At 40.6% G+C, this 17,624-nt stretch overlaps 1 protein-coding gene across 1 annotated transcript; it reads left to right on the top strand.

The window, feature by feature from the left end:
* The first annotated feature begins 2,307 nt into the window (after positions 1–2,307).
* On the top strand, positions 2,308–6,555 carry LOC146542227 (uncharacterized). Its single transcript, XM_085214071.1, is given in 3 exon segments — positions 2,308–3,011; positions 3,013–3,918; positions 6,001–6,555. Coding segments are annotated over 3 exon segments (1,827 nt in total). The 5' UTR covers positions 2,308–2,645.
* The last annotated feature ends 11,069 nt before the right edge of the window (positions 6,556–17,624 follow it).

Raw genomic sequence — 17,624 nt, 5'->3', positions numbered from 1 at the left:
GAGAAATTTCACAGTTTCATTAGTTTCAAAACACATAAGAAAAGTATATAAAATATATACTAGATGAGACAGAGTAGTGTTCTCAATTCTGCTTTCCTTGTATTATTCAGCTGGACTGAAAAAAAATGCAATGAATTTCATAATGGGAGAATATTTTGAAATAAATAAAAAGAAAAACATCTGAATTTAAACCTAAAATTCAATGTTATATGACATTTTTCTTTGGTCATATCTTTTAACCAGGTTGCTTGATGTGCTCTATAAATTTATTTTTAAGTATGTGGTTCTATAGGTTAGGTTAGCTGCAAGACAGACAGAAAGTCGTATAAATCATCCTTTCTCAAAGTGTTTTTAAGCATACCTATACGGGAAAAGAAAAAAAAAAAAAAAAGAAAAAAAAAAACTACTTTTTTTGCACTTGGTTCTCCTGAGAGAAGATACGGCTATTTCTAAGTTCCTAGGAGTACTAATTCTGGCTTATTTCTACATCATAACAGTCAAGTGCTATCCATTTACTTAAGGGCTCAACAAGTGTAGGGCAATTGTGTAGCATATAATCAAATCCATTCCTAATAATCACAGAAAAAAATGTCTATTTCATAAGTGCAATACTATCCTTCCTTTTGAAGACGAGTCAGAAAGAAAATTTCCACAGCATAGAGCTATTTTGAATTTCACTTACTGGTATCAGATGAAAGTAACTTTATTGCAGCAAACCACATGATGCCAAACTAATACAGGGTGTCAAGAAAGACAAATGATGCCAGCAAATCCTTATGAAAAAAATCTCAGTCACATGTGAATTTAGTATTCTACATAAGAACACATGATAACATGGAAAAGATATAAAACGTAATTATTCAAAGCAAGTAATACAGCTATGGTTATAGTAAACACACTTCTTAAATCACTACCCAAGTGATCTTTCAAAGAAATGGAAGCATTCACAGGAGGAAATAATAAGCTAAATACTTGATCAAAGCATAAAGTGAACTACTTTTTATATCGTAAGCACTGTATGTTTTGAAGTCCTCTCAAACATTTTCCTCAGATACTGTGAGAAAGTCTGAAGTGATTGTAGTTCTGTCTCTTAGAAGTTAATTCTTCTTTGTTCCTTTTCTTTCCTAATGAATACATGTGGAAAGCACTTTAAAATCTTCTTATTGGCACAATATGAGAAAGAAAAGATTTTAAAACCCAAAGCTCACTAGACTGTTGCCACAATTCTCTGACATTCTTTTCAATCCATCAAAAATGAAGTTTACAACTGCTATGTTCTACAGGACTGTTTAGCATGCACCATGCAATGTCTTACTGGGACTCAGGAAATCTTGGCATCATTCATTTAGAGAATTGCCACTATGATTTAAAAATATGTCTAACTGTCCATAAAGTGTACCACAGCACTGAAGGCATCCTCACCTGACCAAGGTAGGAGAATTTCTGTCATGTTAAAAACAGATGGTTCTGTACCATGTTTCCATTTACTCGAATGCTGGCAATCCAGTTGTTGCATCAGAAGTATATGTAGTATCTCAAGCTAATTCTGGAATTACAGAAGCTAATTTCAATAGCAGTTCCAAAACATCCTTAATAGATTACCACTGTTAAATTATGGTGCTGTAATACTATTTCCATACAGTGGTAAAAACAACTATCATTACTGTGCAGCTTATAATAATAAACTTTAAAACTGTATGTGATAAACTTTACTTCACTGATATCCAACACAATTTCATCATACAGTAGTGTGAATGACCTTTGCAACTGCAGTTGCATTCATATACAGAAATAAGCATAACTCAGTACAAACTTGAGTAAGAGTCACTTCTTCCTTTCCACGTCATTGGTTTCAAAGTATTTCTTCTATCTACTATCTGACAATACCTCCAGCAAAGTTTCATAACTGACAAAATCTCAAGCTCAAATCTGTTCTCATACTCAAAAATATATTCTTCCAACTTGACATCCAGTGAATTTTTTACTAATGTGATTATTTTCTGCTTGAGATAGGCAAAAAAATATAGGAAAAATAAAATCTGTTTTAGACATTAGGACTAATCATGAAAGTATTGTGGCAGGAAGGATCGTCACAGATTTGGGTACTCTGCAAATAAACTGGGAGGTCCACTGACAGATCCACATTCACATTAAGATGTACAACAGATTACTAGTATTTTTCTTTCATTTTGTTAGCCCTAATTCTACTAGACAGAATGGAACAAAAATGCTAAGATATTAACCCCTTCTGTACATAACTTTTTAAATACTAGCCAGCAGAAATTCATTTATGTATGGGGCTGCTGAATCACGGCCTGAACCTCTGACTGATCACCTGAGGCAAGCAATGAGTCAGCCATGGGAGCACAGGTGAAGGCAATTCACCTGTGCTGCAGGAAAGGGTGGAGCCTGGCTCCACCTCTCCTAGACCCATTTAAGAGCTGACTGCCAGTAAGGAAGGATCTCTCTCTGGAGATCCACTCCATCAGGAGTTCATCTTGTGAGCCCAGGACAGGGTGAGTGACTTTCTCTTATTTCTCCAATATAAATTCTATTAGCCAAGCTCCTGGATATATATCTATACCATCTGTATATCCATTGATTAAACAATTGGTGAGCCAGGCAGGCCAAATCCACTTTACATCATGTCTCTCTTCTGGAGTTTCTATAAATGGGTCAAGGGGGAGAACATCATTCCCCTTGATAAAATGATCCTCGGGCAGATCCCAGGATTTCTGGGATCTCCTTATTATCAACTGGCAACTATAATTGAGAAATGGGATCCCCTGCATACTTTGGGGAATATTTCCCCAGTACGCTTAACAGAATACTTTCAGGGACTGGACAAAGATGTCTTAACTATGAAAGAAAGGCAATTAGCTGCATCCACAGTGGCATGGCCACTGTTGAATGCTTTAAATCAAGCAGAGACAAAATCAGATAACTTAGAAAATCAAAATCAGCCACTAAAAGCTCGGATTGACAAATTGGAGCAAGAACTTAATGTATTGACAGGGGAAAAAAAAAAAAACAATTTTACAGTCTCTAGGCCAGGTCCGTAGTATTTCAATAGATGATAGTCATACCTCTGAAGTAGCGGACCTGGTTCAAGAGGAAAACAGGAGTTCCAAATCAGACCTAGAGGTTCCAGTTATGGTGGATCCCCTGGAACTCCATCCTATTATAACTCAAAAAACTGAAAAGGTGCAAGATAGACCAGCAGGGGTGCCCCCTGACCAATGGCCCCCTGCTGAAACGCATTTGCATGTGACAGCCAGACCGTAAACTCCTACTGAATTAATGGACCTGGTGCAGCGATTTCGGCAGAGGCCGAGAGAGAGTATACCTGCATGGCTGCTCAGGGTATGGGATTCAGGACCAGAAAGTGTTATGGTTAATGGGCCGGAAATGGCAAAGCTGGCCACCATAACATTACATCCTGCTGTCAGGCAGAGGCTGTATGCTGCCATCCAGTATACCAATGAGAACCACTCAATAATAGATTGGTTAATGGCAGCGTGCCGGATGGTCTGGCCAAATAAAACAGATATTCCCCTAAACATAGGACTATGGTCCTCCATGGAGGACCTTCAAAACTACATTCGCGAGTTAGGGATGAGAGAAGCAGTATATGAAGACTCTTATGATAGCCTGGATATGATTAAGTTCTCGGCGGGCATGCGAGATTTAATTTTACAACAGGCCCCTTCCCACCTATATGGGACCTTGGATTCAATATTAAACCCTCTGGTGACCTCGGAAGCTGTAGTTCAGCAGGCTGCTCAGATAGTTGCTGATCTGGGGGAGACAGAACGCCTACCGACTAGGCACAACATTCGGATGTTAGAAGCTGAGGTCCTGCCGGTGACTAAAACCAAGACGCCAGCTATTCGAGCTCCTCAATCGGGACCCATAAAGGTTTCCCGAAAACAAATGTTTAATGACCTAATTCAAGCTGGGGTCCAATTTGCTAAGATTAACCGCCAGCCCAACCATGTCATTCTCCAGCTTTGGAGACAGCTAAAGGACAATCAAAAATTTCAAAACTACCCTAAGAAACCAAGGGTAAGAATTATAGAGAGGATACCAACAACAGCATGGAACCTAGAAGACTTCATTGTTCCTAATAGGAAAAAAAAAGCCGCCTCAAGTGTCTCGGGCCACAATGCCTGAGCCATCGGAAGCAAAAGAATTGGTCCTAGCACAGTTCATGGCGTGACGGGGGATGTTAGTCCCCCTCGGGCCTCCAGACGGGACTGGAGGCCCTATGTAGAATTAACGATTTATTGGTCCTGGAAAAATATTCAGAGAGTTATGGCATTAGTGGACACTGGAGCAGAAACATTAATCATTTACAGAGATCCAAACAAATTTCATGGAAACAGAGTGATGATTGGTGGTTTTGGGGGACAAACTATTCCTGTCACCCAAACATGGTTAAAACTGGGGGTTGGGCATCTCCCGCTCCAGGAATGTACGGTATCTATTGCCCCAGTCCAGGAATACATCTTGGGCATAGATATTCTATGCGGTCTGGCTCTCCAGACAACCGTGGGAGAGTTCAGACTCAGACAGAGATGTATTAGTATCCGGGCGGTGCAGGTAATATTAAGAGGCCATGCGAAACATGGGCCAATTTGCCTGCTGAAACCGCGCCGGATTACTAATGTGAGACAGTACAGACTCACGGGTGGGCAGGACGAAATATCAAAAACGGTGCAGGAATTAGAGAAAGTGGGCATTATAAAACCTGCCCACAGCCCGTATAATTCCCCCATATGGCCAGTGCGAAAGTCAGATGGCACATGAAGAATGACAGTAGATTATAGGGAATTAAATAAGGTCACGCCGCCTATTCATGCAGCCGTACCCAATATTGCTTCCCTAATGGACACATTGAGTAGGGAGATAAAAACCTATCATTGTGTCCTAGATTTAGCAAATGCGTTCTTCAGTATCCCAATTACTGAAGAATCGCAAGATCAATTTGCATTCACATGGGGAGGCAGGCAGTGGACCTTACAGGGGTACGTGCATTCACCAACATATTGTCATAAGCTAGTGGCGCATGACCTGGCCTACTGGAAAAAAAACAGATCATGTTAACTTGTATCACTATATTGATGATCTCCTGCTGACATCCGACTCACTGGAGGCAGTAGGACAAGCGGCAGATTCATTAACCACCTATTTACAACAGAGGGGATGAGCTATAAATCCCCAAAAGGTGCAAGGTCCGGGCCTGTCTGTAAAATTCCTGGGGGTAATTTGGTCAGGAAAGACCAAAGTACTACCCAGTGCTGTCATAGATAAGGTTCAGGCGTTCCCAGTCCCTACAACATCAAAGCAGCTGCAAGAGTTTCTAGGTGTATTACATTACTGGTGTTCTTTTATACCTCACCCAGCGCAGCTGCTAAGACCACTGTATAGACTCACAAAAAAGGGGCAGCTTTGGGATTGGGGGAAAACAGAACAGGATGCTTTCCAACAGGCGAAACTGGCAGTTAAACCAGCCCAGACATTGGGTGTATTTGATCCTACCCTCCCAGCCGAGTTAGATGTTCACATCACTCAAGATGGCTTTGGTTGGGACCTGTGGCAACGCCATAGTTCTGTTCGGACCCCCATTGGTTTCTGGTCTCAGGTTTGGCACAGAGCAGAAGAGAGATACAGAATGACTGAAAAACAGTTATTGGCTGCCTATTCAGCATTGCAGGCAGTAGAGCCAATAACTCAAATGGCTGAAGTTATAGTCAAGACCACTCTGCTGATTCAGGGGTGGTAAAAGATCTGACCCACCTTCCTAAGACAGGGGTGGCACTATGGGTCGCCTGTCTCAGCCAAAGGAGCAGTCTGTCTTCATCCCCTTTGAAAGAAGAACTTCAGAAGATCCTAGGCCCAGTAACATATCACAGTGATGCACCAAAAGGAATACTGGTCGCTCCACCGCAGAAGAGTACTGTTCAGGAGGGAAAATACACTATCCCTGACGATGCTTAGTACACAGATGGATCCAGCAAGGGCAATCCGAGCAAGTGGAAAGCAATAGCATACCATCCTTCTACTGAGACAATCTGGTTTGATGAGGGGGATGGTCAGAGCAGCCAACAGACAGAACTGCAAGCCGTGTGGACGGTTATGACTAAGGAACCCGGTAATGGTATCCTGAATATCTGTACGGATAGTTGGGCTGTGTACCGAGGGCTCACTTTGTGGATTGCACAGTGGGCCACCCAAGAATGGATTATCCATGCCCGGCCGATCTGGGGCAAGGACATGTGGTTAGACATACGGAATACAGTCAAACATAGGACTGTACGTGTCTACCATGTTTCTGGTCATCAGCCCATACAGTCACCAGGAAATGATGAAGCTGACACACTGGCCCGAGTTCGATGGATTGAGAATTCACCATCCGAGAACATTGCCTGTTGGTTACATCAGAAGCTACGGCATGCAGGACAAAAGGCAATGTGGGCAGCTGCTAAAGCATGGGGACTGCCCATACAGCTACCTGACATCGTCCAGGCATGCCAGGATTGCGACGCTTGCTAAAAGATGAGACCAAGACTGCTGCCCAAAACAATAGCCCATCTTGCTAGAGACATAATCCTCTCCAGCGATGGCAGGTGGATTCCATCGGGCCCCTTCCTCAGTCTGAGGGGGCGAGATATGCCCTGACCTGCATTGACACTGCAAGTGGGCTACTGCAGGCTTATCCAGTGCCAAAAAGCAAACCAGGCATATACCATCAAGGCACTCACCAAGCTGATGTCTGCCTATGGGACACCTGAAGTCATCGAGAGTGACCAAGGAACTCATTTTACTGGTGCACTGATACAACGCTGGGCAGAAGAAAATAACATCGAATGGCGATTCCACCTGCCATATAATCCAACGGGGGTAGGCCTCATTGAACGTTATATAACGTAATCATGGTATTCTTAAGGCTGCCCTGAAGACAGACTCCCAGTCTCTGCAGGGGTGGACAAAGAGACTGTATGAAAGCTTGCAAGACCTGAATGAAAGACCCCGAGATGGTAGACCCAGTGCCTTGAGAATGTTGCAGACAACGTGGGCTACCCAGCTTAGGATCCAAATTACGGGCACTGATCATCAGGTAAGAACCCAGATTGGTAATGAAAATAATCTTCTCCTCGCTGCCCCTGAGAATTTAGATCCTGGCACCCACAGAATAAAATGGCCATGGAAGGTGCAGGTAGGACCCAAGTGGTGCGGCCTACTTGCACCTTGGGGGAGATTGTTGGAGGTGGGAGGCTCAGTAGTCCCTCCAGTAATAGGTACATGGCCTACTGATGTTGTGGTCAACACTCCAATTTTCATTGCTAAAGGGACTCCCATCATGTCCCTATGGCAGATCAGGACACCTCCTTTGGTGCCTGATATTATTATGCAGCCGCAAACATCCGGCCAGAAAGTGTGGTACAGGCGGCCAGGACGTGCCCCTGTACAAGCGGAAGTGTTGACTCAGGATAGAAACACGGCCTGTATTTTGCCCTGGAGGGCAGACCTTCCCCTCTTGGTACTTCTGAAACATCTGTATTTCTCCCCGTGAGTCTTTGAGCCTTCAGGATCACCGGAAGGAATGAAATGTCATCAAAACATTCCAGTGTTACTGTTAGATCATGTGTAACACCCGGTGATGGTCTGCATGGGACTGATGGAACATAGGACGGACCTGCACCTCATGACCATATGCCTCCAGTAACATCATCGAGCGCTGGCCCATAGAAGGAAGCCGACTTTCACCAATCGTCACTCATCTTGAAATTTACTAACGTGTTGTGATGAAATTGTATAAGCGTCACGGTGTATTGGACCTCTGTATTAGGGAAAGCTCACCCTTTTAGTCAACCTAATCATTGGTTCATGCTGTGAAAGGGTGGAGTGTATGGGGCTGCTGAATCACGGCCTGAACCTTTGATTGATCACCTGAGGCGAGCAATGAGTCAGCCACGGAGCACAGGTGAAGGCAATTCACCTGTGCTGCAGGAAGGGGTGGAGCCTGGCTCCACCTCTCCTAGACCCATTTAAGAGCTGACTGCCAGTGGGGAAGGATCTCTCTCTGGAGATCCGCTCCATCAGGAGTTCATCTCGCGAGCCCGGGACAGGGTGAGTGACTTTCTCTTATTTCTCCAATACAAATTCTATTAGCCAAGTTCCTGGATATATATCTATACCATCTGTATATCCATTGATTAAACAATTTAAAACTTTGAAAAAAAGAGGTCTTGGATACCAAAAATCATTAGGCACATATTTTTAAGTATAATGCCCATTAACATCAGGGTTGAAAAAAAAGTACTTTTTGTTTTAACATGGCCTCCTCTACTCAGGCATAACGTTTTCTGACTTCTTTCTAACCTCTACGTATGTCTGGGTTTTTGATATTTCTGGAGCTGTGATGAAGAAATCAATATACCATCAGAGAATTACTTAGTCCTGTAGCCAAGGTGAACAATAACTTTGTTTGCAATATGGAATGAATAGAATTGTCCTTCTGCGTTACTTGGAAAGCTCCCAGTGTATATGTTGACTCTGTGGAAATTTTGTTAAACTGGCTGGGCCACAACACCTGGTCCAGAAGAATTTTGGAAATGGACAAAGAAGCGAGAAATACATGAGTTACTCAAATTGATAGCTGAATCTAAAAATTTTTTCTCCAGCATTTCTGGCAAATAGCTGCTTTTCAAACAAATATCCTCTCCTTAGGCTAAAGTGAGTAACTCACATTTACAAAGGTGATCAAATCTGGATGTAACAATCCATTGTCTACTTTGGTTGGATGTAAGCCAAACAGTGGCAAATGTTGGAGTGTTTTTTCAAAAAAGCCAAAAAGTCTTTGGTTTCCTTCTTTTCTTAAAAGCTTTAAAATGCCTCAGAGCATGCTAGCTAAAAGAAAATGTATAGCTTCTCTTTCATTTAATGAGCAAAAATAATCATGAGGATGCATTTTGTCAACTGATAAGGACATGAAGTGAAATGTATATAAACCTAGCGAATGCCCTAAGAATAGAAGAAATGAAGATATAAAACTAATTGTCATACGGTCACAACAAACATTTCAAGCAATACTAGAATGTTCAGATTCTCTTCAAGAATGCAACTGATTACTGTTTCCAGTCCTTTGCTTACAAATCTTTTTTTTTTTTTCTGCTTCACTAGTTTTTATATGTTTGCAAAACCTATTTTCTTCCTTATAATGGTGGGGGTTTTTTTGTTTGTTTTAATCTTTATGATTGAAATTATTCCTGAAAGTCATGAATTTATATCAGCAGTGTATATCTGCAGTAATGGCAATAATCATTACCTCATCACTTAGAGAAGACACACAAAGGCTATGTTTTCAGGTTGTACACATTGTGCAAAATACACGTTAGTGTCATATAAAACAAAGTAGATAGTACTTTTATTCTTAGGAAAATTGATAGAAGAAACTTTAAAAAGTAATATGACTGTTTTTACCCAGCCTGAAAATAGTAAATGAAATGAGATGAGAGGGACAAACTAAGATACTTTACCTTTAAAATACATGTTAAGTACAATTGCCCATTTATTTTCCAGAATATTCATTTAGAATCATTGGAGTAGTATTGTCATATTTACATGTACAAATATGAATGTTCATATTTTATGTACCAAAAAAAGGTGTTTGATAGCATTTTACTGATCATTTCCTAATAGGTGAGAAGGGATTAAATTTTTTTTCAGTAAACTTGGAAAATCATTCTCCCACTGTTTTAAAATCATCTTCCTATTGTTTTATGTCCAGTAGAGACACAAATTTAGAGTTAAAATGTATTAAATGGGTATTTTATTTGGAATAAAAGTAACTTTCTTATGCTGATTCTATGACCCAAAGTGGATCAAGATTTGTTTTTGCAGCTTAAACTGCTTCCCTCATATGAAATAAATAAAAAAATAAATCATGAAGAAAAAAAAATTTCTCTGCACGTAATAGTGGTGAACGTACACAACTCAATAACAAAACATTCTGAAGGAAAATAGATGGTAAGATTACAAGGTCTTTTTGCCTGACAGAGTACCTTTAGTAGCTGAAATCATGACCAAAATATAGCACTGATGGTGTAATACTTATTTTAACAGGCTGCGGGATTCTCTTGAAAAGGCGTGCTGAAGAAAGGGAAAAGTATAATTGGGTAAAATGTGGAAAAGAAGACCAGGTGAAGGTCTGGTAGTGGTTTTCTGCCTAGTCATCTTGTTTAGGCTCTTAATGCTCTTAATGCGGCAGTTGGATCACTGGGAGAACCAATAAATCTGACTCTGCCCCTCTAAATCACAGCCTAAACTAATGTCAAGAGCCTGACCCTGTGACTTCCTCCTGCATGTAGTGCCACTCTTTTGTCATGTTGTTTCATGTCAAGATGCAGCAAGATAAAAACATGGGACAACACTCACAGATGTGTTTCCATGGCTCTAGGCTTAAGTAAAAGAAGTAGGACCCAGGGAAGGCTTTCATTGCTTTTGTGAAGGGGGCTGTGCATAGCTTATCAGACTAACTCTATATACAGCAGAAGCAGTCTAGCAAGTAAGTAACAGTAGACCAGATGACAGTAGAACAGAAACCAGATGATAGCAGAATATAAAAGCAGCACAGGGACCAATGTTGAGTGGGATCCCCTCTCAGCTGGACTGAGTCTCCCACCTTGTGCACTAAAATCTGGACCTACCATTGAACACCAGGCTGTATTATCCTCCCTGTAAATATCTAGAAATCTCCCTTCTTGTCAGGGGATATTGCTTACAGCCCTCTCTCAAGGAATTCTGTTTATTACTGTGTGTTGGGGGAATGGCAGGCTCCATTACCTAGCAATTCATGGAGTGTGGCGCGTATTTTTGGAGTTTTCACAACTTACTAAACAGTTCTGTGGGGAGCTAGGGGTGCGCATATGTTATTTGTTGTATGCTTTGCCAAAAAAGTTTGTTAGTATATGTTTGGAATTGTTATCTGTTGAGCATTTGCCTACTGAGATTGTAATTGCTTAAGGACATCATTTTAAATAAAGTTATAGTTAGCTGCCTGACTTACGAACAGTGAAGTGTGTTAACTGAACTCTGCAGCACCACTGACCGTAAGGCAGGGAATTGTGAGCAGTAGAAAATCAGTGCAAAAATGCTGACCACAGTGTGCTACAGTAAATTGGCATAGTCATCAGGAAATATACTCAGTAAAGAAATCATGTCCAGCTATCAACAGGATATCATGCCCAGTTATCAAAAATTGAAATAATGTCCTTAAGCAATTTTCTTGTAGCAATTTTACTGTAAACCCTCTATCCAGGGTATGGACTGGGCTAAGGCTAACTAGAAAATTTAGGAGCAGGTAGTCCAGAGAATAGAAACTCAGCACAGAGAACAGAAGAAGGAGTGGAGAAAAGGTGAAGCTGTGATATGCTCGGTCCTAGGAGCATGTCTGTCACATGCTCAACAGGAGTAGGCACAGCATCCTGCCCCCAGTTATAAAATGGTGTTTAAAGAACTTAATGCCAAATTAGACAAAAGTAAGGTATCTCTGCTCAAACAGGAGAAACAGAGAAGGCAGGACTATAAAGGCAGAGTTGCAGTTGGATTGTAAACTACAAATAACAATTTACATTTAGAATTAGAAGCAGTGATGTGGGAAAAAAGAGGAAATAAAAGCAGCTTCTGCTAAAACTGAAACTCAGGAAAGAAAGAACAAAAGTTGAAATTAATTATATCCCAGATGCTTATCACATTTAACCCTTTAAAGATTCAGAAGTTGGTATCTAATGTTGAACCTAAGATGTAGGACGGCAATATCTGGGACAAAGGACCTCCCTCTACGACCACACTCAAACCCACTGTAAAGATGGAGATGGTAACTGAGACAGGTGGAAATGATCAGTCTGGCCTATTACCATCACCACCAGGACAATTCCATGGTTCCTGGCCAAGTTAGCCTAATTACAAGATAAATACTCTAGGATACAATAGGAATCAGAGACTGAATATCTTTGGAGGGCATCTTAGACAGGAGGAAATGGAATCATGTTAAGTGTTATGGAAGCCAGTGGATTTTGGAGTCCTGGTGTCTTTCTTGATATGATACCTGACAAGAAAATCATTCTCTGACATTTCACACAGACTGCTGGGCAGGATCAGGGTGACCAATTAATGATATGAACAGCCAGCTTTTCAGACCTCATATTGCCTGTACAATAAGCGGCCTGTATTCAGGCCACGTATCAATAAGGTCTAGTAGCTGAATCTCCTATATACTAGCTCCAATTCACCTGATCAATTCACTCTCCTATTCCAAGGTCTCCCTGATAGCTTAAAGACATTTATGGCAGGAATGCAGAACCACATCAGGAATGGCATGAACTCTAGGTAGTACACTAGACCAGATGCAGTCCCTGATCCCTACCTGGAATGATATGGTGCAGGATATTATTAGTTACAGATGTCATGTGCAATGGTATGCCAGACAATTAATACCCCAAGAAAATGTTAATGGGCCTGTTAAGAGGATTTGGTTCGTGCAGCAATATACTCCAAAGGTACAACCTGACCCACAAGGGAGAACAAGTATCCAACCAGTTTAAGGGGCATATGAGGCATGATCCTGATAGAAATAAGTTGTGAAGAAATAAGCAGTAGAACTGAGCAAGCTGAGACAGGTTCTGCATCGCACATCCACCTCAGATCTGTGAGAGTTACTCCAGCTTGTCCATAATGACAGAGACAGAAGCTGAAGGACCCCATCAGCTCCCCCTCAGTCCTCTGACAAGTGTCTCGCTCCAATTTATAGGAGGGAGAGGAGGTTCTTTTAATATCTGTATACCCAGCGTGAGATTAAGAAACAACAGTTCAAATGTTGGTCCGACTAGTTTATTACAAATCTTAATTAGGGAGATAGGGAAAGGGAGGACCGACACTATTATGAAATTAGGAAGATGGGATAATGGAATAATGAGGAAGGGAAGAAGGGTGACAGAAAAGATAGAAAAGAAGAAGCAAGGAGTCTCTATAGGAAGCAAGAGGGAGATAGTCACCACCACGGATCCCGTGTGGTTCGTAGTTCAGTCATTGATCTTCAGTAGTGGTGGGTCATTGGACAGTGTTGTTCTGTTGATGACAATGACGACAATCATGGCGATGATGGCCCCTTTTCAATGCTTTCAAAGTGGTTGAGTCAGCTCTCTTTGGAGTGACAGCTCAAATCCAAAGTGGTTGAGTCAGATCTCCTTGGAGTGGCAGCTTCTGGCTCTGGGATCTCAGCAGAAACTCCTTTGTTCCCATTTTCTGGGCCTTGCCAGCAGATAAGAGGGAGCAGGGATGCCCATCTGCATCCTGTTTTTCACAGGACACGATAGTATCATTCCCCAGTTTTCCCATACCAAGCTGGAGCTGTTTAGTCACAGGCCAGATCTTTCACCAGTAAACACTCCTGAGCACTCTCTTCCGGAGGCAAGCAGCTCTGGAGGAAGGGGCTTTCAAATGTCCACAAAGTGAAGTGATGTCAATTGTCACATGGTAGCACCCATCACTTGCCTTCTCAACAAATCAGTCAGAGTCTTATCACAAGAAATATGTCAGGAAGCAAGCTTTGAGCCAAAAAAAAAAAAAAAAAAAAAAAAAAAGAAGGATTCTCACACAAGGAAGAAGATCTCATGAGATCTGGTGAACCTGAACAAAAAATCTGATGCCCCAAGAGGAAAATTAAGCCACGGTTCAGCTCATGTCCACATATACACCGGCACTCTCACTCCCCCCAGTCATAATTCTCCCTGTAAGACTTTGGAAAACATAGAATTCTTAATAGATACAGGAGCATAGATGTCAATATTTATTCAAGACACTGTTAGATTGCTTGGAGTCAAAGTGGGTAGCCCTAAAATAGATATAGCCAGGGTCAAATGCAAAAGGAGAAGTCTGACTGCCATTATTAATATAGGACTACAGAAAGACAGCATAGATGACTCTGTATTTTAGCAGGAGCTACAAATGTAAACATTGTGGGCTTTGATGCATTGAATGAAAGAATGTGGCATCTTTCTGATGGAACTGTGTGGAGTTTTGCAAGTAAAGGCTTGCAGACAGAACTCTATATCAATGCTAAGCTTAGATTATTAAGCGTATTGCATCCTCTTCTGAAGGGTACAGTTAAAGCAGTACCCTTTGCCAGCAGCTGCACGGAGAGGAATTGACAAGGTCATTAGCGTCTTGAAATGGTATGATGTCATAACTCATACCCATTCCTCCCACAACACTCCTGTTTGGCCAGTGAAGAAACTTAACGGGGACTGGAGGCTAGCAATGGACTATAGGCAATTAAAAACCAATACTGCCCTCCATAACTGCTCCAGTACCTAATGTTGCTGAATTAACGATACATATTCAAAGCCACAAACACCCATGGATGGCTGTGATAGACATTAAAGACATGTTCTTCATGATGCCCCTTAGGAGGATAAGGCACAATTTGCTTTTTATGTGTAAAGAAACACAATATACATTTAATAGGCTGCCTCAGGGATACAAACACTTCCTCCACTATTGCTCATAACATTTTTGCCAAATTGCTAGATGAAGTCTGGGCTATCTCCCAGATCTTGAGATATATAAATATGTAGATGATATCACAGACTCACAGAATGGCCAGGGTTGGAAGGGACCTCAAGGATCATGAATCTCCAACCCCTCTGCCACATGCAGGGCCACTAACCTCCACATTTAATACTAGATCACGGTAGCAGGACACGATCAGCAAACCATGCAGCAGACTATAGGCAAACTTGCAGGAGCAGGATTGGAAATACCACCCTTCCAAAAGACTGGAACGTAGCCAGGAAGTCTAATTCCTACCATCAGATACTCTCCGCGAGATAGAGTAGGGCAAGACACAAGACACCTACTTCCCCTAAGAAACTACTAGAAATACTAGATACACTAGGATGCTGGCAAAAGCCTATCTGCAGATACTCTATATTTGCCAGGCCACGGTGTGCAACACAGGCTTTAAATAAAGGGAGTAAGAGCTTTACTTATCTCATGTTTTCCAGAATAATGAAAAGAAGCCATTTTTTAGGCTGTAAAAAAGAAGTTCCTTGTTTGGGAATACTCACAAAAGAGAAATAAATGCCAAAGACTCAGATTTATGTACCCACCAGACTCTCATCTCTCTCCAATTGTGATTATACTAGCATATAAAAACATTTAACCGGCAGCTCCAGATAGTTTTCAAAGTAGTAACTGCTCATTTCACAAAATTGAAATTAAAAAATCCAGAAAAGAAATTTAATGTTCTCCTTGAGAATACTTCCATAATTGGAGAAAAGAGAGACAGCAAAGAATTACTCTGATTCCTGCCGCTCAAACATACCTGAGAAACATGTTGAATTGCTTTTGCTTGTTTCTTACAATGGCATTTCACATACATGCAATGACTTCTGTATGGAGCAGCTGTTCAATTTGTGTTCCTCCTCAGTAAAGCAGTAGAAATACCTTTGGAATCAAACATAAGTATCTGAAGCTGCTAGAACTACCCTATGTGAGGAAAAGAGGAAACAAAATATGAGAACAAATTGAAGACAGAGCCCACACAGCAGCCAAATCTCTGTTTTTCTTTTGCTGACTGTGCACAAATGTTTAAGCAGAGAAGTTATATCCAAAACCATATGAAGCAAAGCAGTTTCAGAAGAGAGAAAGGTAATCCTCAGGAAAGGACACAAGTACAAAGAAGTTCTATCTCCCTGTCACTGCCATTAGGTGTCTGTTTAGTTTCTCTTGCAAATAGTCTTGAGCCTATTATTACATCTTTCTGAGTTGTAATTTATGTTTTTGGAAGAATTTAGAATGAATAATTGACAAAATATAGGTTGTACGCTTTCAGTGTTTCCCAGTCAGATTATGTGACATCAACAACAATTTTCTCAAGTAAAACAATTTTAAAGTGGGAGTATCTCCAGCCATATCTAAGCAGAGGTACAGTAAGTAAGCAAACATTTATGGTATACGTTAGACTTCTAACCTTTGAAACTTTTCAACAGACTTCAGTGCCTTGACCATAGCACTGTTAGGAAAAAAGAATAAGGAGAAGGAGAAGAAGGAGAAGAAGAACAGAGAGATTTTCTTGAGAACATCCAGGGATCTTTCCCTTTCTAAAATTAAAAACAATTAAAATAAGGCAAGACCAAAGCAAATCTGTTACTAAAAACATAGTCACAACAGCAGCTAGGCATAGGCATATCAAGAAAAAGATTTTAAACAATTAGTTAAAAAAATAAAAATTCTATTACACTGCTCCAATGAACAGAATCTTTATTTACACGGTTTTATATATTAAAAATTTTATTTCTCTACATTTTTAGTTCTAATAGTGCAAGTCCATACATCACTCAGAAAATCTCAAGGGAAAAAATCAGTAGCCACTCTGCATATGGTTGAATAAATGTCTGTTTACATGTTAACTTTACACCGGTACTCAGCCTTCACACAGAATATTCTTTCATAATATGGGCCACTGCTGGAGCCATCTGACTAAACAAAATCAATCCACATAAGACTACAAGTACCAGTGAAACAACGTCCCTTTTCTTTCTCTAACCCAACATATCCTCCATATTCCTACAGTGTTTAAAGGTTTACTTCAAGTAGCGCCTATTAAGCAACAAAAAAGTTGCTCAGGAAGTTAGCCTATCCTTGAATGACCAGCTAGCACAATGTATATACTTGTATATGCCTCTGCAATAAATATCTTGAATTACTGGTATTTTCGCTGTTCCTGACAGTAGGAGTCTGTTGTGAAATATCTTACATTCTCATCCACAAGAATTCAACATGAAATATAAACTTTCCTATAATGAAAAATATAATGCAGTGCATTTCTTCAGGCAAGCATGGGCAAACTATGCCTGAGAAACATGCAGTGCCTTCTGCTCCAGGGATACACCCAGACTTAGTTTGTTCTCTAACATTCCAAACATCTAGAGGAACTGATGAAGTTAAAAGGAAAAGCAAGAGGCCTCCAGCTTCTCTTTTCCACAAGGTAAACAAATCAAAGCCACTGCCACACCCACAGCGCAGACCTTCTGAGTACACACATACTTATATGGGTTGTAAAATGGGAACAAACTCTTCCTCTTTCTGGCTAATGTTGTTGCACAACTACTCCATAGTCTCAAATTTTTCATCACTTATTTATCTGAAGTCTGACTATTTTATGGTCCACTCACAGTGACAATTTCACAAGTATCCTACTCTCTGCACTGTCAAATTTCTTTTTCTAAATGTCACATAATTTGACTGGGAAGACAGAGCATTAGGAGTTGTGTTTTAGGGTAACTAATATTGTCTAACACAAATGATCATATAGCATGAGTAAAATAGCAACTTTTAATTTAATTTTGTGAAATGTGTTCAGTTCCAAGTGCATTTTAGCACAGAAAGAAATAAATAATTAAATTGAGAAAGATATTTTTTATTACTATATAGCTCTCTAGCAGGTCCATTTATTATAATTTTTTGATATTATTAACTGATAAATTGCTATCAATTTATCTTTGGCATTTTTATTATTGATTTACGATCATGAATGGTTAAGCAAGAGGAATACTATT

Source organism: Meleagris gallopavo, chromosome Z, assembly GCF_905368555.1.
Source record: "Meleagris gallopavo chromosome Z, MGAL_WU_HG_1.1, whole genome shotgun sequence".
Classification (NCBI taxonomy): Eukaryota; Metazoa; Chordata; class Aves; order Galliformes; family Phasianidae; genus Meleagris; species Meleagris gallopavo.
The sequence above is the reverse complement of the archived record's forward strand: the minus strand, read 5'-3'. Positions and strand labels throughout refer to the sequence as shown.